Source organism: Micropterus salmoides, unplaced genomic scaffold, assembly GCF_014851395.1.
Source record: "Micropterus salmoides isolate LMB-PRFRI ecotype aquatic unplaced genomic scaffold, ASM1485139v1 Ms_hic_scaffold_4, whole genome shotgun sequence".
Classification (NCBI taxonomy): domain Eukaryota; kingdom Metazoa; phylum Chordata; class Actinopteri; order Centrarchiformes; family Centrarchidae; genus Micropterus; species Micropterus salmoides.
Genome location: NW_024043372.1, coordinates 2,402,406 through 2,429,135, shown reverse-complemented (window position 1 = coordinate 2,429,135; position 26,730 = coordinate 2,402,406). Strand labels below are relative to the sequence as shown.

Genomic DNA, 26,730 nt, shown 5'->3' with positions numbered 1-26,730 from the left:
GGCAACTTACATGTGCAGACTACATAAACGGGCACTACTGTTACTAAACGACAACATAAAATACAGCAGGTTAGTGCTGAATGCTCAGGTTGATATTACAGCCTGATAATTTGACGTCAGCAGCTGTTTGCACTGTTTTGTCACGATTGTAGGAGCTACATTGGTGTGATGCGTGGATCGGCTCTTATAATAGCCTATCTGAAGAATCATGTACGCCCCCAATCATCCACCCGGCCCAACTAATTATTTTCTCAGATTTATCCCACCTCTACCGGTCCTTTTAACTTTGCAGATGATCTTTATTGTGTTGATGTACGAGTGTTACGTTTCATGATTAAAGAGGCTGTGTCAATGTGCACGATAAAGTCACAGCATTTAACAACATTTAAGCAACTAAATGTATAAACTTTACTTTACAACTTTACAACCTGTCGGATGTGGACACTGAGCGTAGAACCGTTTTTCAAGTAGAAATGCGGGTAGCGACGGTGCGCCCGCACGGCATTCATTTAAGTTGTAAATTACAGGGGTCACCCTGGACAGGTCGCCAGTACAAACATAATACCTGATATTTTATTTATTGTTTTTTTCAAAAAGAAAAACAAACACACATAGTTTCTAAAATGTATCGCACATCAAAATACCACAGTAAACTGCACCTAATATAAGACAAGAACAGGAAACGAGGACAAAAGGAATAGACCAGAGACGGTATATATTCTACATAATATTATATGTACCCAATTGTACTCTAAGCAATACCTCATATTATACGTAGACACATGTACAGACGTGGACAAAATTGTTGGTACCCTTCCATTAAAGAAAGAAAAACCCACAATGGTCCCTGAAATAACGTGAAACTGACAAAAATAATACTAAATACATAGACACAGCGTGGTTCAGCTGAATCATTTAAAAAAAAAAATGAAACCTGCCTGGACAGAAATGATGGGACCCCTAGAAAAGTAATAAAAATAAATAATAATTTGACTATAGAGACATGTTAAACTAAGGTGTGTCCTGCAGTTAGTATCTTCAGCCTCAGCCGTCAGCCTCTTAAAAGTGTGAAAGTAGTCACTGTGCTGTTTGGTATCATGGTGCGTATCACACTGAACATGGACCACAGGAAGCTAAAGAGAGAGCCGTCTCAGGAGATTAGAAAGAAAAGGTAAAGGCTAAAAGACTCTCCAAGCAGCCTGATGTTCCTGAGACTGCAGTTGCACATATTATTCAGAAGCTCCCTGGACGTGGCCGCAAGAGGAAAATTGAAGACAAAGATAATGTGAATGGTAACCAAAGAGCCCAGAACAACTTCCACAGACCTTAGAGGGGACTTAATGGACTCGCTGGAGGACACCACTGTTGCAAGCTAACCATACGAAAGCATGTTGACAAGCCGCAAAGCTTCTGGGAGAATGTCCTTTGGACAGATGAGACAAAACTGGAGCGGTTTGGCAAGTCACATCAGCTCGAAGATGCAAAAATGAAGCGTAGAAAGAAAAGAACACCAGACCTGCCGGGAAGCACGGAGGAGGCTCGGTTAGGTTTTGGGTGTTGCTTTGCTCCATCTGGCACAGGGTGTCTTGAATCTGCGTACAATGAAAACTCAAGACTGTCGAGGCGTTCTGGAGCGAGATGTGCTGCCCCGTGTCTCAGTCGCAGGTCGTGGGTCCTCCAACAGGGTAATGACCCAAAACACAGCTGAAAACACCCAAGAATGGCTCAAAGTAAAACATTTTTTTTTTTTTTTTTTAAGTGTAACTGGTGCAACTTTTTGTTACTGTTACAAAAGGGCCCCATATTTTCATGTCGAGATCCATCAGCTTATTACATAATCTTTGATAGTTTTCACCAACCGTTCCTTCAATGACTGATCTCCTTAAGTTCTCCAGTGTTGCAGCACTATCCTACATCTAGTAATCCACGCGTTGGTCCTTGTACCAGCGGCGAGGTCATCGCCGTATTGGTGCAGGTGAAAATCGTGGGGCATTAATACAACATGTGTGTAAGAGAGAGCGCCACAAGTAGCATCACATCTCCGACACAAGAAGAGCTCGCACCGCACCGTTTGTCAAAGCTCTTCACGCTGATTCTCTTGTTTCAAGTCTGTCTGCAGGGCGTTGTACGATGGTGGAAAGAGATTGCACAATAGATCACGGAGATCAGATTACTTTTTGGTCAGATCGCCCACCCCCCCCTTTTTCTAAACGATTCTTCCTCTTCAGATCTTTCAGCCTGTCAGAAATGAAAACTATTAGCTGGTGTCGCGGCCGCACCCTGTACATATCTGTTCATGTATTATTCATAGTGGGTGGTCTGTTGCTAGAATGCATGCAGCAGTTTTACAAATTAAGGAATTAATAGGATATAATTCTGTATTGATTTGTGTCTTTGCTTTACAACAGTCCTGTTGCTGTTTTGAGGGTTTTTATTTTTACAACATGTTCTTAATGAGAAACGCAAACATGCGGATATTATTGAATAAATAATATCTGTACCAACAGGCAACGGAAGGAAAGTGTGTCTGATAAAGTTTTCATAATTCCAGTTTAGCGTTTTAAAAAGTCTTTATTGCTGGATTAATCATACTTTTGTAATGTTCATTTTAAAATTTCTAATCCATCAGGCTGTGACTGGTTTTTAAAATTAGTATTCCATTAATATATTCAGGTTTAAATTAGATTACAGCATCTTAAATTCTTTGTTTTGCCTCTTTTTAGATGTTTTTTCCTCCCCTGTAGTCCGTCGTCATGATGATGATGATGATGAAGTCACACCTGCAGATCCGTGTCCAATTCTTCTTTTGTGTTTCTGCTTGTTCAGATAATCTTTCATCAGGACGTCACCGGTCTGTCTCGGTCAGAACCTGCTGCTGTTAATCTAACACACACACACACACAAAGGTTTCTGTGCCTGTGTGTGGCTAAATATCCTGACATAACTCGTTTGCATAATTATTCTTTCTAACCTTTGTGTGACCTTTTAGTTGTGCAGTTAAAGAAACGGATTCAGGTCGAGACGCAGGGTAATTTATTTAAATCCTCTTTAGTTGAATTGTTTTCAAAAGGAGGTCGGATGAGCTGAAATGTCTGCTCAGTCGTGCTGCTGCTTCTCACACATTCACATTTTTGTCCCTTTCTGCCTCAGAAGGTTAGCAGGGAGGAACCCATCAGTGCCGACACAGGATCAGTGTCTGCTGTAGAAATATCTGCAGCATGCTCTGCTTATTTCTGCTGCTGCCTCTGACTCTCTAAGCAGTACCTGAGGACTTGAAAATTAGAAATAATCCAGCTGCGTGGCTCTTGTAAATCCAAACAGCTGTTTTGGGGGCAGATCCTGAACATGCATGTTTTTTTATGTTGCTGTTTAATATGAGCTTTAGTTTCGTTCCTGTCGGGACTCAAACTGTTCACTTCTCACAGCATCAGCCAACACCAGAGCAGCTGTGTCTGTGAACATAGCCTCTCCAGAAATAATTGGACGCATCTGGGCTGCTGTTCCCTGATTCCTGCCTGTGAGGTGTCGTTAAACGTGTGTGTGACATGTGACAGTGCGGTCGATTCAGGTTGTTTTTGTATATTTGTTTTTTTTATAATTTATTTATTTAAAATGGACAATGCACATAAATCAACATGACAACTTATGTAAATGTACCAGATTCAGCCGTACAGGCTTATTTTCCTCTGCAGGCCCTGGCAGGTTGATGACTTATCAGAAAACGGCAAAAGAAGCACAGAGCACAAAAGCACAAACGGAAAGCCCAGGAGCGCAGTGACAGAAGCACTGCTGCAAATTATGACGGCATATTTGATTATCCAGTAACAATTGCTTTATAGCTTTGGAGAAGGAGGTGAGAGGTGACGTGTTCCAGGTGTGTGCTGCTCGAGAGGAGAAGGCTGACCGTCCTGAGGAACCTTTTCTGTATGATATCTTACCGTCACCTCTGGCAAAAGCTCCGGTAGCTGAGTTTAGAGTTTCTTTAACATATTCAAATTTGATTATGTTTTCCCAGTTGAAAAAAAAACATACTTCTTACAATTGGTAACAATTAACATACTTCTTAAAATTTTACGACGATGACACGAATCTGACTTTTTATCCAATGTTTTTGAAACCTGTTTATAAAGTGCTGCTCCTGACTGTAGTGTGGCGCTACCTGTCCAGCTGGTCGGACAGTAGTAGAAGGACCGTGGCGTTGATGTAAATCTCTGTAGTTAAATTATTCCTAACGTGTGTGATATTTGCCAGTTTAGACTCATTTTAATTTCCCTGCAGCCGACCCCAGGTGTGACAGAGGAGAGATGAACAGGTGGCAAAGATGACGATTAATGTGTGTAATTATCTTTAAATAAACAGTTTAGTCTGCAAAGTGTCATTGTAATAGATAATAATAAAAAGTCAGCCCAAACTCTAAAGATGCTGTTAAATTAGTTTTTATTTTCTGTGTTTAGTTTGACAGCTTCAGAATAACGTGTTGTTATGGTGCTTTATAAAGACTGTGTACGGTCCAACCTGCCACTTCATTATCGTGCTTTTACTTCACCTAAAAAAACAACATATCACTGCTCATCACCTGCTGAACCAGAGAGCGAACGCAGCAGCCTTCGTTCCGCCGTGCTTCACAGGACGTATTTACTCTTGTGTGTGTGTGCAGAGATCTGTGTTTCCCTGCTGTCGCTCTGCATGCGTTATTACTCATGGTGTGGGGACTGGCCTTCGTTATGCAGGCCCCAGCAATATAAATCATTAAAGTTTAGAGTGAAGACTTAGTTTTAGGTTAGAGTGATGCCTCGTACAGACTACACGACTTTCAGCGTCGGCCGATGGCCGTGCCGTTCACACTGCACAACTTGCCGTCTCGTGACGGGAGTCTTGATGTCGTTGTGGCGTTCACACTACGTGACTGATGGGTGACAGGGGTCACACGCTACAGGAGCTGACAGCAGCCTCCAAACCACGTTTTGTCAAGAAAACAAACGTGAAACGGGAGATGATGCAAAACATAATATTTACATTATTGTTTTCATAAAGATAGCGATTATAAAGACAAAGAATCTGGGTGAAAGAAAGTATCAGAGATCGTCGGAGCTACAGACAGCTGGAGGGGAGTGAAAAGGGTTTTGCAGTGAAAAAGTAGCTGCCTGCTCTCATTGGCTGGATGTGGACTCCTCCAGATATTTGGCGTGCTAGATATCTGTCTGGCGTCAGCGATGTGTCGGGGAGCCGGTTTGATGCGTTGGGTAGTTCACACATAACGCCCGGCGTCCGCCGATCGTTCGCTGATTTACCCCTGATCACAGCCTGACGGTCGCCGAGCTCTCCCGACCGGCAAATGGGGCTTAAAATCCTGTAGTGTGAAGTGTGGGCTTTAGTCTCCAGGGAATGAATGTAAGTCAGCGTAATGTCCCCAGAAGTGATGGAAACACTGGTGTGTGTGTGTGTGTTCTAGGAGCTGGATTCAGGTCTTGGTCACGGTGTGTGTTTCATGCTGATCTCCTGTCACAGGGGATTAAGATCAGAAACTCACAGCCAGGGACACACACACACACAATCAGCCCAACACTCACATCTTATTCACGCAGGTACACACCTGTCAGAAGGTTTGAACGTATGAAGACATCAAACTCACATAAACACACTCTCTTCTTCTACACAAAAAGCCCGGATCATTATTTTACCCCGACACCAGTTATTAGAGCTGTAATGTTTATGGTCTCAGTCGCTACTTTCAAGACCTCCTTCCTCAAAACAGCGTGATGTTCATTTAGTAAATTATGGTCCCATTTAGAGGAACAGAGACCGGAGAGCAGGGGAGGCTTCAGGGCGGGGCGTTTAACGAGCCGTTTACTTGTTTTTTGGGAGCTCTCTCTGTTCTTGTCTCAGAGCTTTAACCTCCCTCACAATGTGTTTTCACTTCGTCTTGTCTCAGCGTCGGTTCTCCTAAAAGACACAGTCAGGAGGCGGCTGTACAGATGCACCTTGCAAACTATCTCATCTAAAAATGGTCACAGCTGGTTTAAAAAAACCAAGATGGCCAACGGTGGCTACCTCCACTTCTTTCATACAGTCTGTGGTTTAAACCAGAGACGTTTTAAGAGGAGACACGCCACTTAAAAAAAAATCCTCAATACAGATCTATAGGGAAGACCTGTAACACCAAAGATGGCGGTTGTATGCACATATCCCGCCCCTCCTGCTAGAAACCCAATCATCAACAGCCGAGCTGGGAAACGTATTAAGCCAATCGTGTGGTTCCACTGATGTAAGGGTCTACCACACATGCAGAGAAGTGCAAGCGGTGGGGAAAAACACTTTGGAAACCTTATTTTGGGGCCAAAGTCAGCAAACTTTTTAAGCTGTTTTTGTCAGATTTTACTGCTGATTCTATACATGCAGTGTTTAAATCCAGTCATGGATTATCTCACAAAAGTGAGAGCACCCCTCACATTTTAGTAAATATATGATTCTATCTTTTCATGCGACCACACTGAAGAAATGACACTTTGCACCGATGTAAAGTAGTGAGTGTGCAGCTTGTATAACAGTGTAAATCTGCTGTCCCCTCAAAATAACACACCACACAGCCGTTAATGTTTAAACCGCTGGAAACAAAAGTGAGGACACCGCTAAGTGAAAATGTCCAAATTGGGCCCAAAGTGTCAATATTTTGTGTGACCACCAATTTAGCAAGATGGCTGCCGTGTGGCGGGACTTTCCTCTATAGGGACAGTTATTCTTAAAATGGGAACAGGAAGAGGCACATTTCTGGTTTCCCGTTTTACAGTCTCGCCACAGATTATTTTTTTTACTACTTCAAGTACTCTCCACAGATCCCTGCCAGTCAGACCGAGGTTAATATTCACGTATGTGTTGCTTCAATAAAGCCACTTTGACAGGCCGTCAGTCATCATGAGGTAAAACCTGCTGACCGTCAGACACTCGGTCCGGTGGGCGCTCGCCGCCTTTTGTCTTTTCTTACACGTTTTCCCTGCAGTTTTTTCAAGTGTCAATTATTTCTACTATTCATTCATGTTCAGGAAGTTTTAATTTGCCACTTGAATAATGTGCCTTGTGGTTATAATAATTACCCTTTTGTTGGCTTATAATTAAAGAGGGAACACAATGGACTGGTGTTGACTTGAAGCACAGACACATGAGGTGACATTTTCCAGCCCTATAATAAGACTCGCGCCGCTCGTCCGCACAACGATGTCTATCACAGGATGTTCTTTTCATCCATGCCTGGTCCTTTTCACTCCGTTTGGATAAAATCAGGCTGGTGATCATTTCTTTGTTGCATCATGGAAACCAACGGGAGAGAGAGTTGGAGGTAAAAGGAGGGATACATGTGAAGATGAGAGGGAAAGAGTCCCTCGGCGTGAAGTGTCGCGGCTGTAATGATAAGGTCAAAGTAGATTTCACTGGAAAATGTCACCGTGTTTCTCCACGCCGGTCCCTCCGGGTCCCTCCTGTGACTGACACGGGTGACCTATCAGCAGCCGAGGAGCCGATAAATGTTTCCAGAGAGATACGTGGACTTCACAGTATACCAGCTGAGAGAGGAGCGAGGTGGACAGCTGACCCCTTTTAAAACAAGAGCCACGTTAAAGGTCGTTGATATGCATTTGATGGCTACATTTAAAATATCAAGCTGACAAACGGAGGCTAAAGCTAACAGGTCTCAGGTAGAGCTGCAACCATTAGTCTGTTAATTGATTATTTAACTATCAAATTAATCGCGGGCTAATTTGATAATCCTTTAATCAATCTGACTCATTTTTCTTGAAGAAAGAAAATTCAAATTCTCTGATTCCAGCTTATTAAATGTGAATATTTTCTGGTTTCCTTTTCTCCTCTGTGACAGAACACTGAATATCTTTGGGTTGTGGACAAAACAAGACGTTTCAGGACGTCCTCTCAGGATTTGGGGAAACACAGATCAACATTTTATAGACCAAACAGCTGATGTGTAATGAAAATAATTAGTTGCAGCCCCGGTCGCAGGTCATGATGATATGGTAACAGACGCAGGCTAATGCTGGCAGAAATAAAGATACAGGATATCTGCAGGATGGAGGCAGTCGTGGTGTTATGGGTGGCAGTGGAGCAGTGGATAATGCATGGCTTTGACCAGGGTTCGATTCCCACTGCGACATCCACCAATGCGTCCCTGAGCAAGACACTTCACCCCTAGATGTTCCAGAGGCGTGCAACATCTGACAAATATAGCAATTGTAAGTCGCTTTGGATAAAAGCGAGTTATTATTATTATTATTATTATTACTATCATACAGTATTATGAACACAAATGTAATGCAGAAGGTACTTTTGTTTTAAAATAACCCGTGGAAGGAAAAACATACTTGAACCAGCAGCGACTCCCACGCGGCGCATGTTCCAGTCCTGAACAGGTGATTCACTGTAATAATAATAATAACAGCCATTAGTTAGCTAATGACACGGCTCTGGAGATGACACCGGCGTGCTGCTGGAGGTAGCCGGTATCAGGTGCGTGTGCACGCGGTCGTGTACGTACTCATTTCACTTGTTGTGCCGGAGCTGAGAGAGATGGTGGGCGGGAAGAGACGGTTTGCATAACTGTGTGTGTGTGTGTGTGTGTGTGAAATACCTCTTTTCTTTCCTGTGCTACAACCTTCAAACACAATAACACCACAGCGTCCTTTCACACCACATCACATGCAGCACTCCTCAAAATGTACACTCCTCGAAACAACCCACGCTTAACAGAAACGCTCCCTCCACAAAAGTGCATTTAAACTTGCCCCCCCCCCCCCCCCCCATCCTCCCCACATGTTCCATTATCAGCCAGTAAACACTGGGGCAGTGGTGATAAGTGTTAGTGTTGCCCAGCTGCAGGTAAAAAGGGCCGGAGCTCCTGTGTACATGCCAAGCAACCAGCCCCCCCCCAACCAGCAGGCAGAAAACAACTTCTCCCATCACGCTGCAGCTTCACCACAGGATTTTTTTATTTATTTCTTTTTCTTGGAACTGAACCACAACAAATCAAAAAAATTCTGCCTTTTTCTGCTTTCACGACTCCTTTTACTCACTCGGTCACACTCAATCTCACACCGACACGATCTTTTGCCTCCTCCTCTCACCTCTTCTGTCTTTACCTGTCTGATCTTGTTCTGATCCCATAAAAACCATCACCCTCTCTGCCTCCCTCTCTCTCTCTCTGTCTGATCCATCCAGCGTTCGTTCAATCACTGGTGCTAATCAAACACCCCCCTCTCCCCCCAGATCTCCCCTGCAGCGCCACTCAATCTAACCTCTCTGCATCAATCTTTTATAGCGGGGCTTTCCACGACGCCCACTCTCTCCCTTTTGTCTGTTCCCATGATTGATACTGTGCTCTGCTCTCTCCCATTTATTATTTTTAGACTCTTCTTCATGCTTAGCTGCCACGAAGCCAGCCGTGGGGTGGTGGTGTGTTGGTAGGTGTAGGTACGCTGCGGCTTCTGACTCCACAAAATCTCAGAGCCAGAATATTTTCACGTCTTATAGCTGCTGCACACTGGAGGAGCTTTAAATCTTAACCGATTTCTTTATATTTTCATTGCAAGAACGCACACACCAGGCGATTCAGTCAATTATGTCAGAGTGGCTACTTGGGTTCTCACAGAAACATCAGATAAAAACCTCTGGAGGAGGTTTGAGACGCACTCCAGCCAGATGGAAATCTGGTCTGTAGTACTTTATTCTTTCGCCAAATCTTCTGTAACTTCGGAACAGGCCATCTGCTTCATTTTTACACCGGCACGCGCATGCCCAGTGTACGTGAACGGCCAGTAGATGTGCATTTTCAGTCGTTTTAATGTAAACGGATGCGCAGCTAAACTGCAGGCGTGGACGGAGATCATATTCGTTTTAAAACTAAAAACTAAGTAGTGTGCATGAGGTCTTAAACGTGATTTCTACTCTGCGTCAGGTCTATGTGCCTACAGCAGTTACCCATGTAGCTGTGCATTTATGCAAGATTTAATTTGACTTTAATATTTGTAACCCACAGAAAACAAACTTTGATACGCAAATATTTCACTACCTATGAATATGTATTTTTACATTTGTAATGTGTGACTTCTACACACAAAACATATGTTTTCTGTCAATTTGTGGGTCATGTTACATTTGTAATTTGTCCAATGTGTGCTGCGGAGATCTGTTTAAAAAAAAAAAAACACACATATCTCACTACCCAAAACATGTATTTTTACATTTGTGTTGTGTAAAATCATATCCACAAAAATACAACTTACTCTGTACACACATATTTTAATTTCACATACAAAGTGTTATTTACGCATTTTTGGATCAATTTTTACGCACAAAACAGTTTTTGCACATTTGTGGATCATTTCCTGTCAATTTGCAGGTCACGTTACATTTGTGACTTCCTTTTTACACATTTGTGGGATTTTGTCCACTCTGTAAACAGAGATCTGTAAATGTGAGAGCAGTTTATTAGCTACACCAGCAGGTGGCGGTAGCGACATCGCCCACCGTGAGTTATAAGAATATCCATTGCAGAACCCAGGGTCGTCTGTGGGAGACAACTGGACTCTTCTCTGTCTAAACTTTTCTGTACAAGTGTGTATAGTTTACTATTGGATACTTTCGCTCTGCATATTTACAGACCTTTTTTCGGCTTTTGAAAGGAGGCAATGACAGAAAACCGTGTGAAGCAGATTTAGATGGTTGACATTAATCCTGGACTGATTCCTTCTGAGAGCAACATGAAAGATGGCCGACTGATTACCTTTTTATAAATGTCCCCGTGCTGCCGGCGTGTTTTTGTAGTTTAGGAGTAATAAAATTCTTTTCCTAACGGCAAATCCTAATCTGCAAAACACGCTGATGAATGTTCTTTGTTTCCGTGTCTCGGCCTTGGTCTTACCAACATGAGCGGGACAGAGAGGATTTGTGATTGGTGGATGTTCTTCCCTCTCTGTTCCCTGTTTGTCCTCTGCAGAGTCGACGAATCATATCTCGTCAGTTTGTTGCCTTCAGGTTCTCTTTAAAGGAACTGTACAAACGAACGCTCGATGCGTTGTGTTCTCCTGGAGTGAAATGTTGCCGGAATGTAACATGACCTCCTCTTTGTCCCTCAGGATCTCTCGAGCCGCCTCCGTCCTGCTCTCTGACCCCTGTTTCCAGCTCCACTCCATCCAGCACCTGTTAGGAGAGGGAGCAGAGTCCACCAGCTCCTCAGCAGCCATCACCTCCACCGCCCGTCCCGTCGTCGGGTCCCTGGGGTCGACCGTGGCCCCTCAGATCCCTTCAGCCGCTGGAAACGGCTCTTCAGAGCGGAAGCACTTCTCCCTGCACGCATGTGAGTGAAACGCTTTGTTGTGTAAAGCCTTTAGTGTCTCAGAGGGACCCGTGTGGCGTCTGAGAAAATGTTGGCGTCGGCGGCAGAGTTTGAGTCGGAAAGACGTGAGCTCACTGCAGGCTACGTTAGCCGCTGCTAGCACCACATAACTGTCAGTGGGAGAGTTGCATTGTGGGTAATGTAGGTTTTGAGAAGGAAGAAGAATGTGTGTTTTAAAAGAGAGGATGCTTCATTGATTTGATTTAGATCCTGTCCATCGTGAGTCTGCGTTAAATCTGTAGAAGACGAGAACAGAGGTGTCACGGAGGGAAAATAAGTATTTCTGTTCTGGGTTTAGCAGAACGTCTCCCCTTCATGTCTTCAGCGTTGTCCTCTGTGTTCCCTTCACTCTCTCACTGTGGAGATCCGGTGTTTAAAATGGTTTTATTTTGATGTTGGACTTATTTCAGACGTAAAAACCTAAAACCTTCAGAAATGTCTTCTTCAAACCTGAATTCACCGTGCGATCCTGAATCAGTAAATACATGTAGTCAAATAGTCTTCATCAGTTTTGGATTGTAATAAAGTACATTTACTCAAGTACTTAACAAATTTGAGATACTTGTACTTTAGTACAACATCTCAGAGGGAAATATTGTCCTTTTTACTATATTTATAGTACTTCAGTAGTAGCTTCAGTTACTTTACTAATTAGGATTTTTTTAGAGTTAATGAACCCAACAACTTTGATGGTTTAAGACATTTTTCATGTTAAAACATTTAATGGTTCACAAATGTGAAGATTTGCTGCTTTTCATTTTAATTATTTGAGTTTATTTGTAATAATGTGGAGCTTTGGGCTGCTGGTTGGACAGAGGAAGCTTTGTGAAGGCGTCTCTTTGGGCTCTGAGTAACTGTGACGGCATTTCTCACTATTTTCACAATTTTTAAAATTGATTAATGGAGAAAATAATCAGCAGATTAATCCAGAATCAAAATAATCATCAGCGGCAGTCTGAGCCAACAAATGAGCTCCACCTCAACAGTAACATCCATGAATAGTACATTATACTTTTGATGCTTAAGTAAGTATTTTTGTACTTTGACTCAAGTCAGAATTTAAGTTGAAGACTTCTACTGTTAGTGGAGTAATTGTAAGTTGTAAGTGATGTATTTGTAAGTGATGTATTGCACTTCATCCACTGCTGGTCGGCATTAAAAGCAGCTTTTGTTTGCAGTGTGAAAACGACTCTCAGGTAAGTTGTGCTGCGTCTTTTTTTTCTCTGATTTCCAAGCAGAATCATGGACATTTATCCTGGATTGACTTGGATAAAGATAAAGAAATCCTTAGAAAGTAAAAGTCAAACTGAATCTAAAAACATTATGTCTTTGTGTTGGATAAATGTGTGATTGTGACTCAAGTTGTCCCTAAAGATTGCTCGGTATAACGGAGACCTGGCTGCCTGTCAGTTAAGTGTTTGATTGTTTTATAGAGAACCAAAGATTGTATAGATATATTGTACGATGTGTTTTAATGTTGAGATCAAACTGCTTCAGCGTTAGACGGGAACGCTGTGAAGCTTTTCTTTTCCAGCTGCTGAGGTCACACGACTTTAAGGACGCTTCAGGACAGTCACAGAAGTTACAAATCGATTTAGCTTCTCCTTTCAAAGTGGATCAGAAGTTGAGTCTGTGCCTTGGAAACCGGCCCGTTGTGTTCTTAATGTGATTTAGACTTCACTTTAATTTTATTTAGGGCCGCAGTCGTATTCATCATGGCCGCGGTGAACAATGCACTCTGCTTCTCCAGGCTTCTGCTGTCACTGTTATATTTCTTGTAAACTTGTTTTTATGCTGCAGTTTAGATTTTCTTTGTTGTCTGAAGCACTTTGTGTTTATAGGCTTCAGGCCGACCGGGGGCCACAGCAGTATTGGAGACTCGAGTGTGTGATTGCTTTCAGTCAGCGGAGGGGGAAACACAGAGCAGTTAGTTTCTGCAAATCTTTTTAACACTCAAACCAGTTTTTTGGTGAATTTCTCGTGGATTTAGTTTCAGGTTTTTCACACTTACAAACTGTTGGTAACAGATGATTCGGCTAAGTGGAGCAAAGACGTCCAGGTTAGGGCTGAAACGACTCATCGAGAAACTCAGAACAAGCACATTCTTTGCGCTGACGCTGTGGACAAGTGAAGGCGGTGTGATTTGATGGCGCCGATCTAAAAGTGGAGGAAGTGAGAGAAAATAACGAGGGACGAAGAAGAGACAGGCCAGAGAGACAGACGGACAGAAAGTGTCCAAAGTCTGGGGTCATCTCAAGCTAAAGTAAAGCAGCAGCTCTGTTGCAACAGCACCACGGCATCTGAACTGAAACCACCTGGTCTACGAGGCCACGCAGCGGGACCCCAAATAAGGTAACGGTCCCGTTAGTATTTAACGTCAATCATGATTGTTAGTTGAGACGAAGGCTAGCACAGGTAAGGCACAGTTCTTAGCTGTAAATGTAAAACCGTGCGTTTGTTGTTCTGGTTAGTTTGTGAGTTTGGGTTGTAACGTTACAGTGACGTGAGTCACACACATGACTGAGATCCACAGAGCAGAACCTTCAAGCAGAGATCCAGTAATCGAGCCTGACAGACAGAGCTGAGGGAGGCAGATGGAGAGACAGACAGACGGGTGGAGGGAATCGGAGACGTGCATCACCTGACGGGTGCAGAGGGAGACAACAGATTCACATCAGTGTTGTGTTATCGCCCCTGAATAATCACAGTAACACACGGTCAGTGTGTAGCTCTGGTGTGTTCATGATGTGTGTGTGTGTTTGGGCGAAGGCGTGGAGCCGCAGCTGCACAGCAGACGGCCAGGTGCCCGGTGGTTGAGCTGTCGCCACAGGGGATGGCCTGGTCAGCACGGCATCCTCCTCCGTTGCCATGGTAATGCACGCCGTTTCCATGGCCACTTTGGGTTGCATCATCTGGAGGGTGTGTGTGTGTGTGTGTGTGTGTGTGTGTGTGTGTGTGTGTGGAGGTCTGATTTTACTTAAATCCCCTATTCAGCATTTATACATAAACCAAATTAGGGCTTCACAAAAACTGACATTGGAATATTTTTCTTTTCTGCGAGTTATATTGCGATATGAAAAAACACAAGAATTGTCACCAGATGACTTTGGGCTGGACAATAAAACAATAACTATAATAATTATTTTCAATAACAATATAACAAATGTTCAACAAATGTTCAATAATTTTATTCATTTGAATTATACACAAATTAGGACTTTATTTTTTTAACAAAGATGTTTATTTTGTTGAGGACTGAAAAAAGGTTTTACTTAATTTTACTCGTGCTTGTTTGTTGACAAAGATTTTATCATAATTGTTCTGAATGCTCAGATTTGTGAAGTAATTCACTGTTTGGCGAGTTTAAACCAATTAACCAACTTTCACTCACTATCGTCCAGCACTAAGATGACTTGATTTGCTCTATTTGAAGAGAATCACGCTGCATAGAATTAATGGGTTTTGTAGTGGAAAATGCGTAAAGAATAAAAAGGTTGAAATTTAGATTTTTAGTCTGAAGACTTTTTTTGAGTGCAAATCATCCTTTCTTGAGCTTGAATGCAAGTAATATATTTAAAATATTAAATTAAATATAGCGATGCCTGCTTTCGTTGTTTGGTAAACTGATTAAGAACAGTATTGTCATGGTGATGTTGGTGGTTCGCTGTGCATGCACAGCAGAGCCTGCTTTGGGTAAATGAAGTTGCATCAGACAGACGTCTCTTGTAGATTAAAGAGAACCGTGCAAGTTTTCTTTTTGTATTAAGATTTACTTGACATCACAATGTTCTGCGATGTGACTGTTGCGCACGGGCAACAAATGTTATAATGTTTATTTATGTAAAGTATTTGTAGGGGTTTGCTCACTATCTGTATTACATCACAGCTATATTTACTAGTTCTATTACAGATTAAGGTTTCACATAAAAACCGTGTGATCTGTTTATAAGAAACGATGCATAACTTCAGATTAAACCACCCAAAGTATAAAGCAGTTCAGTTTAGCTCCACCCGTGCTGGAAGTTTGTTTGGCTGGTAAAACTTTTGTTCTTTTATTGAAGTTAAATTTGGATCTCGTGGGATCTGCGGGGTCGTCTACCTGCAGAGCGAAGTACAGCATGTTGCCTGGTGGATTCCTCGTGTTCTGGTGAACTGACCATGTGCGAAGGCGGCTTTCTTCCTGCTGCGTGTGAACGTCCTGCAGGTTAATTATCAGGGCTGGGTCTGTGAGGGATGTTGAGCTTTGCTCTGACTGAGTGGACAAACCGGTCCAGACTCTGTCAGTAACCTGTAAACTCTCCCTCTCTGTGTGAGTCATTTAAATGGATTCTGCACATTTCTGACCAGTTTTGTTTCCGAGTGCGCGCTCACATCTGTTTATTTTTGGCACGGAGCTCGTCTGTGACTTTTGCTCCGGGGTTGAAGTTATTTTGGCCGTTGCATTTATTTCTGTGTGCAGAGTTTTGGGTTTATCTGGTGTCATCTGTGCAGGCTCGGCTCAGGGTTTTTGTGATTTGAAATCCCTCCTACTGCTACTTGTCTTTGGCTTTTCCTCCGTTCTGCATATTTGTCGTTTTTAATGTCTTTGTCTTTTTGCTTTGTTGACCAGAGTCCAGAGGATGTTTTTGTCTTTTGGTCTGTGTCTGATCCTTTTAACCTCTATACAAAGGTACAAAGGTTGCAACTCAGACAACACCTTACTGGCTAAGATAGCCATGGAATAATTCATTTATACATGACTTTGTTTTGAAATCTGCATCATATATCGGTCATCGACTGCCCTTCCCTCTAAATACCAGCATTGAGAAACCCGTGTTGGTCAACCACTAGCGTCTGCACAGACCCGTTGTGTATGTGTGTGTGTAAGTGGAAGCTAGTTATCAGTAGCACTGATTCCAACCAGACGTTTGTTTTGCTTCATGTCATCCTATGTCCAAAATAAACCCCACACTGTCGCGCTGTTATGTGAAGCTCCAGGGCTTGTGTTTGTTAAAGTCCGCTGATAAACACAAGTGTAGAATAAATAAATTAAGCGAGCCACACGACATGCTGTTGAGTAAGGCTCTGTTCCAAGGCTGGATTTATTTATTTTCCTAAGTAGAACTGTTACAAATGTAAATGTGGTTTTGAATTTGATTTTCTCACATCTGGAACAGAACCTGGAATTTATGTTTCCCCTCACACGCCGTCCAGCTGCTGTCAGATTTAAATCAGAGTCAGGTAGGGCTTAACGATTATTTTGTCAGATATTGCTATATGCGTCACGATTTTAACGTGAATGGTCATTTCTGCATTTCCTTTTCAGTTTTTTCGGGGCTCTGCACCAAACAGCATGTTCCCTCACATGTGGAGAACATTATTTGTGGGCCAGGGCGTCTCTCCTAGCACCACCGTGATCATTCATAATGGGATGTTGTGAGACAGTTTACCTTTTTGTGAACAAATTGCAGCTCCTGTTACTTGGATATTTCCATTAAATTGTCCTCGGGTCCAATCAGAATGTGGCTCGTGTGTGACACGTGTCTGTTATTGTTCCTATTAGAAAGCCTGAGCCTGCGGTGGGACATAATGTCAGAGTAATGATGCACCAAGGGAAGGAGTCCTTTCACTATTTTTTATGTTCAAGGATTATGTTGTGTTGGTGGGAGCACTCAAATCCCTGCAGCCTTGAATTTATTATGGATGAGATTCTGTGGTGTAGTAGAAGCACAGCGTTTCCTTTAGATGCTGAAGAGAAAGAGAGGCACGGATGGGAGAAAAAAAAGAATGAACCCGTCTCTTTCATTAACTTAAACTTTTTTTTATTTTCCAGTGGAGTATGCAGATGGTTTATTTAATAAATAACTGCGATGTGGTGTCAGCTCTCGTCCTCGGGGAGACGAGTAGAGCTCTTCTTTTTCTGTTCTGCTGGTTTTTTTGGATTTACAAAAGTACGGTACCATCGTACAATTTTGAGGTACTGGTACTTGAGTATTTTAATATGATGCTGCTTTCTACTTCTACTCCAGTACTTTTCACTGCGCTTCATTTATCTGAAAGGCGTAGCTAAGATTTGACATGATAAGTTTATGAAATGCAACACATCGGGGCTCATGCATGATATTCTTATTTATCGGTAGTTCTGCTAACACGCCAAAGAAAAATCTCTAATGAATGTGCTGTGTTAATTAAAGACATATACCAGACAAATGCCCAAGAAACTGGACCCAACAATAACCGTGTGTATCCTCATGGTCCGACTGACCCAGAGGAGGATGTGAGTAGGAGTTGGTGTGAATGAATGCACGTCTGTAGCGTCGGAAAACAGATGACCTTCATACAGATCCCGTGCCTGCACACACATGCTCAAGCTTTATTGCTTGTCTTTAAAATTTTAAATGGGTTGGCACGTTCTTACAGTACACACTCCTGTCAAAGCACTGAGGTCATCCAATCAGATGCTCCTCGATGTCCCCAGATCCAGGTTAAAAACTAAATGTGACATTTTCGGTGGCTGCTCCTGATCTTTGGAACACTTTACCTGTTGAAATATGAATTTGCTCGGACTGCTGACACTTTGTGATCCTTGCTAAAGACTCATCTCTGTTCATTGGTCTTCAAACAGAGCTGAGTATTGACATTATTGACGTTTTCTACTGTTGTTGTTGTTGTCGTGTGTATTTGTTGCACCTTCTTACATAAAATACAGCATTTAAAAACCCATTCACATTTAAACCTTTATGATTCTTCACAGACACATGAAAACAAAAAACTGATTATGTCTTAAACCTGTTTTGTCACAGCGGTGCTTTGTGCTAAATGCCAACATCAGCATGCTATCTTGCTCACAATGACGTGCTAGCATGGCAATGTTTAGCATGTATGTAGTTTACTATGTTCACTTAGTTTAGTGTGTTAGCATGCTAACTTTTATTAGCTAACAGGGCTCAACGTTAAACTTTTTTGCCAGACAATTTTTACTGGCCCTCCTTCCAAAAGTTACTTGCCAGTGTTACAACAAAACCAAAGTTATGTTATACAGTTAACATGTTTAATTGGTTATTAAATACATCCTGGATATAAAAAAAAGTAAACTAAAATGTAATCACAGAATTACAAAATATAAAAAGCTTAACAAAACTATTTACTTTTAAAACAAAACATACTAACAGACTCGAACGTGACGTGCTCTCTCTCCTGAGAGCAGTGAATACAAGTCGCCTCTATACTGATTGACAGGTCGTCATGGTAGCGACCTGTCAATCACAAGGTAGTCCCGCCCCAAAAGCTGCTTTATCGTCTATTTCCCCCTAAATAGGACCATAATTTAGTCAGTGAACATCATGTTGTGGTGTTAGAATACTTGAAACTAGCGACTGTTGCCGCTTGATTGAGATTAGAGAAATAACATTTGACAACCACTCGTTTACGTCACTACAGATCTGGATTCCACAAGAGCTGCAAAGCAACTGCAGGATGTTGTTTCTAATTTTTTTTTTTTTTTTTAAATACTAATGTTCGGGCCAGTGAGTTGCTTGTTCAACTGTCCTGACATTGCTTTTTACTGGCCCCAGGCCTTCGGGCCACCGTTATTGTCGAGCCCTGGTTAGCATTAAACACAAAGTATAATAGGCTGGGGCTCCGAGGCCCGTATTAGAGCCCAACATAAATCGTTGCATTCATTTTTGTCAGTAACAACTGAGAAGTTTTCCAAATTTCAGACTTGCCTTGCTTTGGTCTTGTATTGTATAAGCCTGTGTGACGGACGCCAGCGAGGCTGTGCAGTGAGTAAACCTCACCCCCCGACACCTTAAGAGATGCACTGGCAACTGACGCTAGTGCCCATGGGGTTTAGCCTCCTCGTCAGCGTGTCCGCTTCCCGTACACAAGGTTGCCGGTTCGAGTCAGGCCCATGCAGTGCATTCTCAGGAGCAGCCACATACACTCTTATTATTATAATCTTCTTTTCAACTTTGTTTGTTGACTCCATCTTATCAGTGCTACTGCGGAATCCGCAGTAGTGTTGTAGCCAAGACCCGCCCAAACCAAGACCAAGTCAAGACCAAGACTTTTAGGGGCTGAGAGCAGTCGAGACCAAGACCAAGGAAGGGCGAGAACGAGTCAAGACCAAGACCAGTTCCCTGCATTGCATGGCACGCAATAAAATGTGGAACAAGATCATAGGTAGTTCTTAAATTGATCTGAAAGATCCACATTCCCATTAAAACACCCACATACAAACACTAAGAGCTGAAATCAACGTCAGCATCGCGGGGAGGGGTGAAGCAAAATGTTTCCAATCAAAGTTAGGATAACAAATCAGACAATGCAAAAGCAATTTATTGATACTCCCAAAGTTGTGGTGTTGAATGGTCTTGAAATAAAATCCAGAGTCCTCAATGACCGAGACCGAGACAAGACCGAGTACAAATGCAGTTGAGGCCGAGACGAGACTAAGACCATCAAAAAGTGGTCTAAAGGCCAGTCTTAAGGCCAAGACCGGTCTCGAGTACTACAACACTAATCCGCAGTATATTTTTTAACCGCCTGCCCCCGCGCGAATTATAATCGCCCACTATCCCAGTGCAGCTCTCTAGCCTGTACTACGGCGATGTTCAACAAACCCAGGATATGTGTTTGATATCTGGCTTCAATAACAGCCGCGATCACTCTAAGAGGTTACACAATGCTGGTTTTAAACTCGGTAAGTCATCCCAGGGCATGAGCGCGACTACATGAAAGGGATGGTGGTTTCAGCAGATGACCGATCGCAAACGTGGATGTCCGAGCTGAAAGCAACACAGCTGCAGCTGCCACATGTAGGAAGGACAGAAGATCTCAGACTGTGCGAATGTGTAAGTTAACAGGCTGATAATATCACTGCCCATCATTAGGAAACAAAAAAGTCCCAGTTGGAAATTTCCACTGGAACGCCCCCTTAAGTCGGATTTCTGATTCAGAAAGTTGGGAGAACCTCACCAACACTGACCTCAATATTCAAGATGAGTGAAAAAAACACTACTAAACTGTTGATTGCACTTCTGTCTTATTTGTGCCTCATTAAATCAGTTGAACACAGTACTGTCCAACTAACATCTGAGGTGTTTATATGTGCAAAATACCGCAAAATGCGTTATCAACTAGTATTGCTGACAATGGCTAAAATCATTGATCTTTGTTTTTAAACTAAAATCTGTTCTACTGGAATGCCGTCAACTCGGGTGTGACGACATTCCCAGCTCCGACTTCCAGCATTACTGGACCCTTTTGAATTTGTTTTCCTTTGTTGGACTTCTTACCTGGTTATGAGCCTGCTTCCTAGGAGCCCACAGACCCATATAATAATATATAACTTATAAATATTCTATATTACTACTTAGACCATATCATGGTGCGAAATTCCAATGTTTCTTTTTCTTGTAATATTAAATGGTACCTCTTAAATACATTTACTGTTATATTTGAACTTCAACCTCAATCAAAATACTCTGAACATAAACACACACTATGAGTGTACATATCCAGCAGTGTATCAGTACTTTGGAATGAAACACATCCTGCGTTACAGGTGAAGCAACAGCTTTTTGCAGAGGCCTGACAAAGCTCCGCCCCTCACCTGACTCACCTGAGACAAACCAGGAAAAAGTTTGTTCCTGTTCAGTTCTCAGAGAGAAGAGACGCAGCGACAGACGGACGGTAAGATTTACCTTCATTACAAAGCTGTGACTTCAACAGAGGGAGGACAGTTACAGGAAGGAGTACTGAAGTACTGAAGAACTTTAACTGCAACCTGCAGCTGCCTGAAACACTCAGAGACTCACAGTGAAAGTAACTGAGGCAGCTTTCTACAGCAGGGAGGAAACACAGCTGACTTCCTGTTGTAACCTGCTGTCTGCTGGGTTTTCAGCTTCAGAGACAAAATGGCTTCCAGATCAGAGGAGGATCTCTGCTGTCCGGTCTGTCAGGAGGTCTTCAGAGATCCTGTTGTTCTGTCATGTAGCCACAGCTTCTGTAAAGTCTGTCTGAAGAGCTGGTGGAGAGAAAAACAAGCACCTGAGTGTCCAGTTTGTAAGAGAAGATCTTCAAAGTCAGAACCACCTTGTAACCTGGCGTTAAAGAACCTGTGTGAGGCCTTCTTACAGGAGAGAGATCAGAGAGCTTCAGAGGCTCTCTGCAGTCTGCACTCTGAGAAACTCAAACTCTTCTGTCTGGACCATCAGCAGCCAGTGTGTGTCGTCTGCAGAGATTCAGAAAAACACAGCAACCACAGATTCAGACCCGTCGATGAAGCTGCACGACAACACAAGAAGGAACTTCAGGAAACTCTGGAGCCCTTAAAGGAGAAGTTAAAGGTTTGTGAACAAGTTAAAGTGAAGTTTGATCAAACAGCAGAACACATGAAGGTCCAGGCCCGACACACAGAGAGGCAGATTAAGGAGCAGTTTAAGAAGCTTCAGCAGTTTCTAGGGGAGGAAGAGGAGGCCAGGATGGCTGCATTATGGGAGGAAGAGGAGCAGAAGAGTCAGATGATGAAGGAGAAGATGGAGGCTCTGAGCAGAGAGATAGCAGCTCTTTCAGACACAGTCAGAGCCACAGAGGAGGAGCTGAGAGCTGAAGACGTCTCATTCCTGCTCAACTACAAGGCTGCAGTGGAAAGAGTCCAGCAGCGCCCCCTGCTGGATGATCCACAGCTGCCCTCAGGAGCTCTGATAGACCAGGCCAAACACCTGGGCAACCTGACCTTCAACATCTGGAACAAGATGAAGGACATGGTCTCCTACACTCCTCTCATTCTGGACCCAAACACTGCTGGTCCAAGACTCATCCTGTCTGAAGATCTGACCAGTGTGAGACGAGGAGGAGAGAGACAGCAGCTTCCTGACAATCCAGAGAGGTTTAATCACTGCTCTGTTCTGGGCTCTGAGGGCTTTAACTCAGGGACTCACAGCTGGGATGTCGAGGTTGGAGACAGTACAGACTGGTTACTGGGTGTGTCAGCAGAGTCTGTCCAGAGGAAGGGAGACATACGGACTGGATTATGGGGAATCTGGTTCTATGAAGGTAAATACTTAACATGGTCACCACCAGCTCCATCCACTGTTCTCAGAGTTCAGAAGAAGCCCCAGAGGATCAGAGTGAATCTGGACTGGAACAGAGGAAAGCTGTCGTTCTCTGATCCTGATACTAACACACACATACACACCTTCACACACACTTTCACTGAGAGGATGTTTCTATTCATTAACACTGGAGTTGAAGTGAAGCTGTCAGCAGTGAAGGTCTGTGTGACAGTGGAACAGAGCAGTTAGAGATAAAGAGGATGATTATATTCATGATGTAATTTAACCTGTTAAGCTGCACCTGTCCTCCTGCTGTCTCATTATTCCAAACATATCTTTATTTTCTTTCACTTGTTGTTTTTTATTCTTTGTATTTTCTTTTTCTTGTTATTTAGTTTGACAATCAGCTTTTTGTTTCTCCTGATGTGATGAAGCAGAGATGATTCTTAACGAGAGCTTCAAAGGTAACGGGAGTCTGCACTTTTTCCTCTCTTGTACCAAGCAGGTTACAGCAGTAAATCTATAAGAATCAGACTTTGGGGCTCGTTGTTTCTGTTAAATAAACAGAACGACTGAATTGTGGAGAATCGAACTGATCTAACGATGTGCAGCATGTTCACACTGACACGCGATCATATGTTTAAACTTTAATATTTGTATTAACGATGATATATTTTTAATCGGATGCTTTGGCAAAATAGTTTTCAAAACCTTCATTCTAATAAAGCCATTGAATTGAGAATAATGTATTGTGTGTTTGTGAGAGGATGAGATCTGTTCACTTCCTGTGCAGCAGGTGATACAGCATGATGAGGCGTGGTCTAAACAGATATACTGGCCACCGTACAGTATTCGTTCTTTTGCTGGAGCAGTTTGGCTCCTTACCTACTTTGTGTTGTCACCTGATTGCTTGAGATTTGCCCCCAGGGCGGTGGCAGGTGTTGTGCAGGTGAGGTGTGTCTTTCCCAGATATTTCATGAACAGCTTTTGTGAAAACGGCTTGGCCTGTTTGCACGCGCGCTTCGGAGAGGCCGACCGCCTCGTCACTAGAGGCCGGCTGACTCTGACTCTTTATGACTATCGAGCACTGTTAAAGAATAATTTGGGTATTTTTAAATCTAAACATGTTGGTGTTGAAATGACCAGTAGGTACAAGCAGTTTTGGATCCGTGCAGTAGATGCTTCTGCCGGAAACTGAACCGGCTGGAGTGGCTGCGTCATAGGACAAACTTGTTTTTGCCAGCGACAGGCTCAGGCTGTTATACCAGGTGTCTGACTACATCATGGGAAGGATCCCTACGAGGGACTCCAGGTGACCCCCCTTTGTAATGTGAGAGCTAACGTCCAGGCCACAGAGCAGCTCAGGTGTCCTTCATAGTCCTGACCTCCAGCTCCTCTTGAGGAACGTCCCCAGTATGTTCCGCCTTAATATTTCACTCAGCATGAAAGCTTCAAGCTCCTCTGTTCTCCTGCAGAGAGGGTTAGGGTTGGTCGCTATCCGAGTGAGTTGAGCCATCGATCATGGAGGCTGAGTGTGTCCCACCATCTACAACACTGACCTCAGTGTCCCACGGGGAAATGGACGACGACTCCCCAACGTCCTCCATTCCTGCTTCTTCCATTGAGGGTATAAAGTGGAGTCTTTATCGTCCACTTTCTGTCCTCTGAGGTTAGCGTATGTATGGCAGCCTGGTCTGACAAAGACTTAGTGGTATTCAGTGCTTCGCAGTTTGATTGCATTTGTAGAAAATGTCCTATATTGATCTCTTTGTACTACAGGAAGGCTCTTCTGAACAGAATCTGACTCTCTGCGTGATATAAATAAAGATTTTTGGATTGTTTGCGTTGTGTAAGCGGATAAGCAGTGACACACTTTGTTTTTAACGTCACCTTTGTCTTTGTGCTTTATATTTGGTGCAGCAGCTGTAACAGGATCTCAGTGTTTCCCAGACAGCATTTGGAGACTCCCTGTCTTACTCTGGTCCGGTATCAGCCCTCCGATCACGATTACAGCAGCACACATACAGGCTCAGTCTCAGATATGGATCTCAAATTCCTGTTTTATTGGAGTTTTAAAATAAAAATGATCAACCCAGTGAGATTCTCCGGGTCACACAGTATGCAGTTTGTGTTTTATTGCAACATCACTCTCTCCTGGTATCTTCCCATGTTCTTATAATTTAATTTGCTTCACTGCTGTGATCCAATGAATCTGTGACGTACTCAGCAAATGTTTAGCTCGGGTTTTTTGGTCTGAACCCTGGATCTTTTTGAATTAGTCGGATTTTTCCCTCCATTATATCCGTTACCTCCTTTTTTGAATAATGTTAAAAACACTAAAATGATTCATCCTGCTGGATTGTACTTTCTCTATTCTTTGTGTCCTCCGTCCATGTCTTCAAATGCTTAATAACACTTGTCACAGTTCACCCTGAGATACACAAGTGCTAAAATGGCCGATGTTTCCATGGTCTTACCTTCAGAGTTTGGAAAGGTTTGTATTTTGTCAAAAGAAATATACAAAATATAAAATGTTTTGTGGGTTTGCAACGTAGGAGAGATGCAGTGCGCTCCAACATCCCATCCTCAAAACCAGGTTCATATGGTGTATTTTAACAGGTCCTTGTGTGCCTGTGTTTTTCCACCAACAGACACAGACTACATCAGCGAGGAGGAAAAACAGAAGGTGGAGCTGATGTTGTCGTTTCTCACAGAGGAATCCAAACAGGCTGCAGCCAGCACAGCTGTAAGTACCTCTGCACGTCTCAGCACAGATCATGGACATCTTATTCAAACTCACTCTCCGCTTCCTGTATCCTGACGTGTGGAAGTGGTTTTTTGGTGCAGATGCAGGCTGTGTTTCATGTTTGTCTTGACAGATGTGGGAAGTATAACAGCTCATGGTTCATGTTTTCTTATTGAAGTGTCAGTTAGTCAGTTTTCAGATTTCATAAAGTACTAAATAAGGAGTTGTTTTGAGGCAGGCAGTCCTCAGTGTCTCAGAGAAATGAGTTTATGGAGAGCAGTTGCTGTAGAAATGAAGAACTAAAGATTTAAAGATTTCAGGCTGGCTGGCAAACTGCATAACAGAAGTAGGAATACATTCATTTTTATGCCCTTTTTAGTCATGATACCTAAATACGCAGATACTGCACTAAACATCTTCACCAAATACAATCAGGAGAAAAACACACGGAATACAAACAAAGGATGCTCCCCTGTCCCTTTCACAGAGAGGCTCCTCTGGATTATACTAATGATCAGATGTCAGCAAAGATCACCTTCCTTAATGAACAGATGGCGTTCATCTGGATAAAACAAGCCTTTTAAGACAAATCTGTGCGGTTAAGAACTGAATCTGACTCTGACGCACTCGTATGAAGAAACTTCAGAAAAAGTTAAATGGAAGTTCAGTAGAAGGAAAATGTTCTTGCATGAGACCCGGTGAAGTTTGGACACACTGATCCTGTTGCCCTTGAGGGTGAACCTGGTCAGGAGAAACCCATTTCCTCCTCCTGTGCGTCCTGCTCTTCCTCTCTGCAGTGGAAACGTGATCCTTTACTCTCCCCTCTAGACACCATCACAGAGCTAAACTGGCCAGAGAAAGGATTTATTATTGATAAGGGAAGGAGGAGGTAAAAAGAGAAGGAGACAGGGAGGACATGGAGGAGAAAGGAAAGTTGTCTAAATCACTTTTTTTGCGACGTCATTCTTCAAGAACCAGTATTTCTTCAACAGTGTTATTGGGAAGTTTGTAATAGACAGAACAGATTCTGTTCATTGTAAACTGTGCCATTGATTTGACTCTGTGAGGAGAAGAGAAATAAAATAAACCAGTCAGGTAGTTTAAGTGCAGCGAGTGCTGAGCCTGAGGTATGTTTCCACAAAGCCACTAATGGCTCTCAGCAGGGAGGAGATGCTCTCTGCTCTCACTTGGCTTGAAGGAGGAAATTACATTCTGTCTAATGTCAGGTTTTGCATGATTGGAAAGTATTCTCAAGTCCAATCACTCTGCCTGAGATGGGGTTTTCGGCTCCGAGGTAGCAGTCATTTATTCCTGCATAGAGGCTGGTGAAGTTGAATTAAACCATAATTTATTTTATCTCTACCTACTGTGTGTTTAATATAAAGTGAGGTTGGAAGTCAGACGTTCCCTGGAAATAATAGATTGTGTTTGTGTCTTGATCTGTTTCTGTGCGGAAACATTTTCTGTAACTGTGAGGACTTCTGTCCATCATCTTCTCTGTCTCACAGTGTACATCTAGCTGATAACGCTGAGCCTAATCGCTACGCTGA

General features: G+C 42.9%; 2 protein-coding genes across 2 annotated transcripts in view; both read left to right on the top strand.

Annotated features, from left to right (window-relative positions):
• The window catches only part of LOC119885460 (E3 ubiquitin-protein ligase RNF123), a 168,277-nt gene that overhangs the window by 117,069 nt on the left and 24,478 nt on the right, over nt 1-26,730 (top strand). The window contains 4 exon segments of the mRNA XM_038695501.1: nt 11,136-11,211; nt 11,213-11,257; nt 11,332-11,356; nt 25,086-25,180. Of these exon segments, the coding sequence (XP_038551429.1) occupies nt 11,136-11,211; nt 11,213-11,257; nt 11,332-11,356; nt 25,086-25,180 (241 nt within the window).
• On the top strand, nt 20,927-25,054 carry LOC119885455 (nuclear factor 7, brain-like). The gene has a single exon (XM_038695498.1). The coding sequence runs from the start codon at nt 21,295-21,297 to the stop codon at nt 22,681-22,683; it is 1,389 nt and encodes a 462-aa protein (XP_038551426.1). The 5' UTR covers nt 20,927-21,294; the 3' UTR covers nt 22,684-25,054.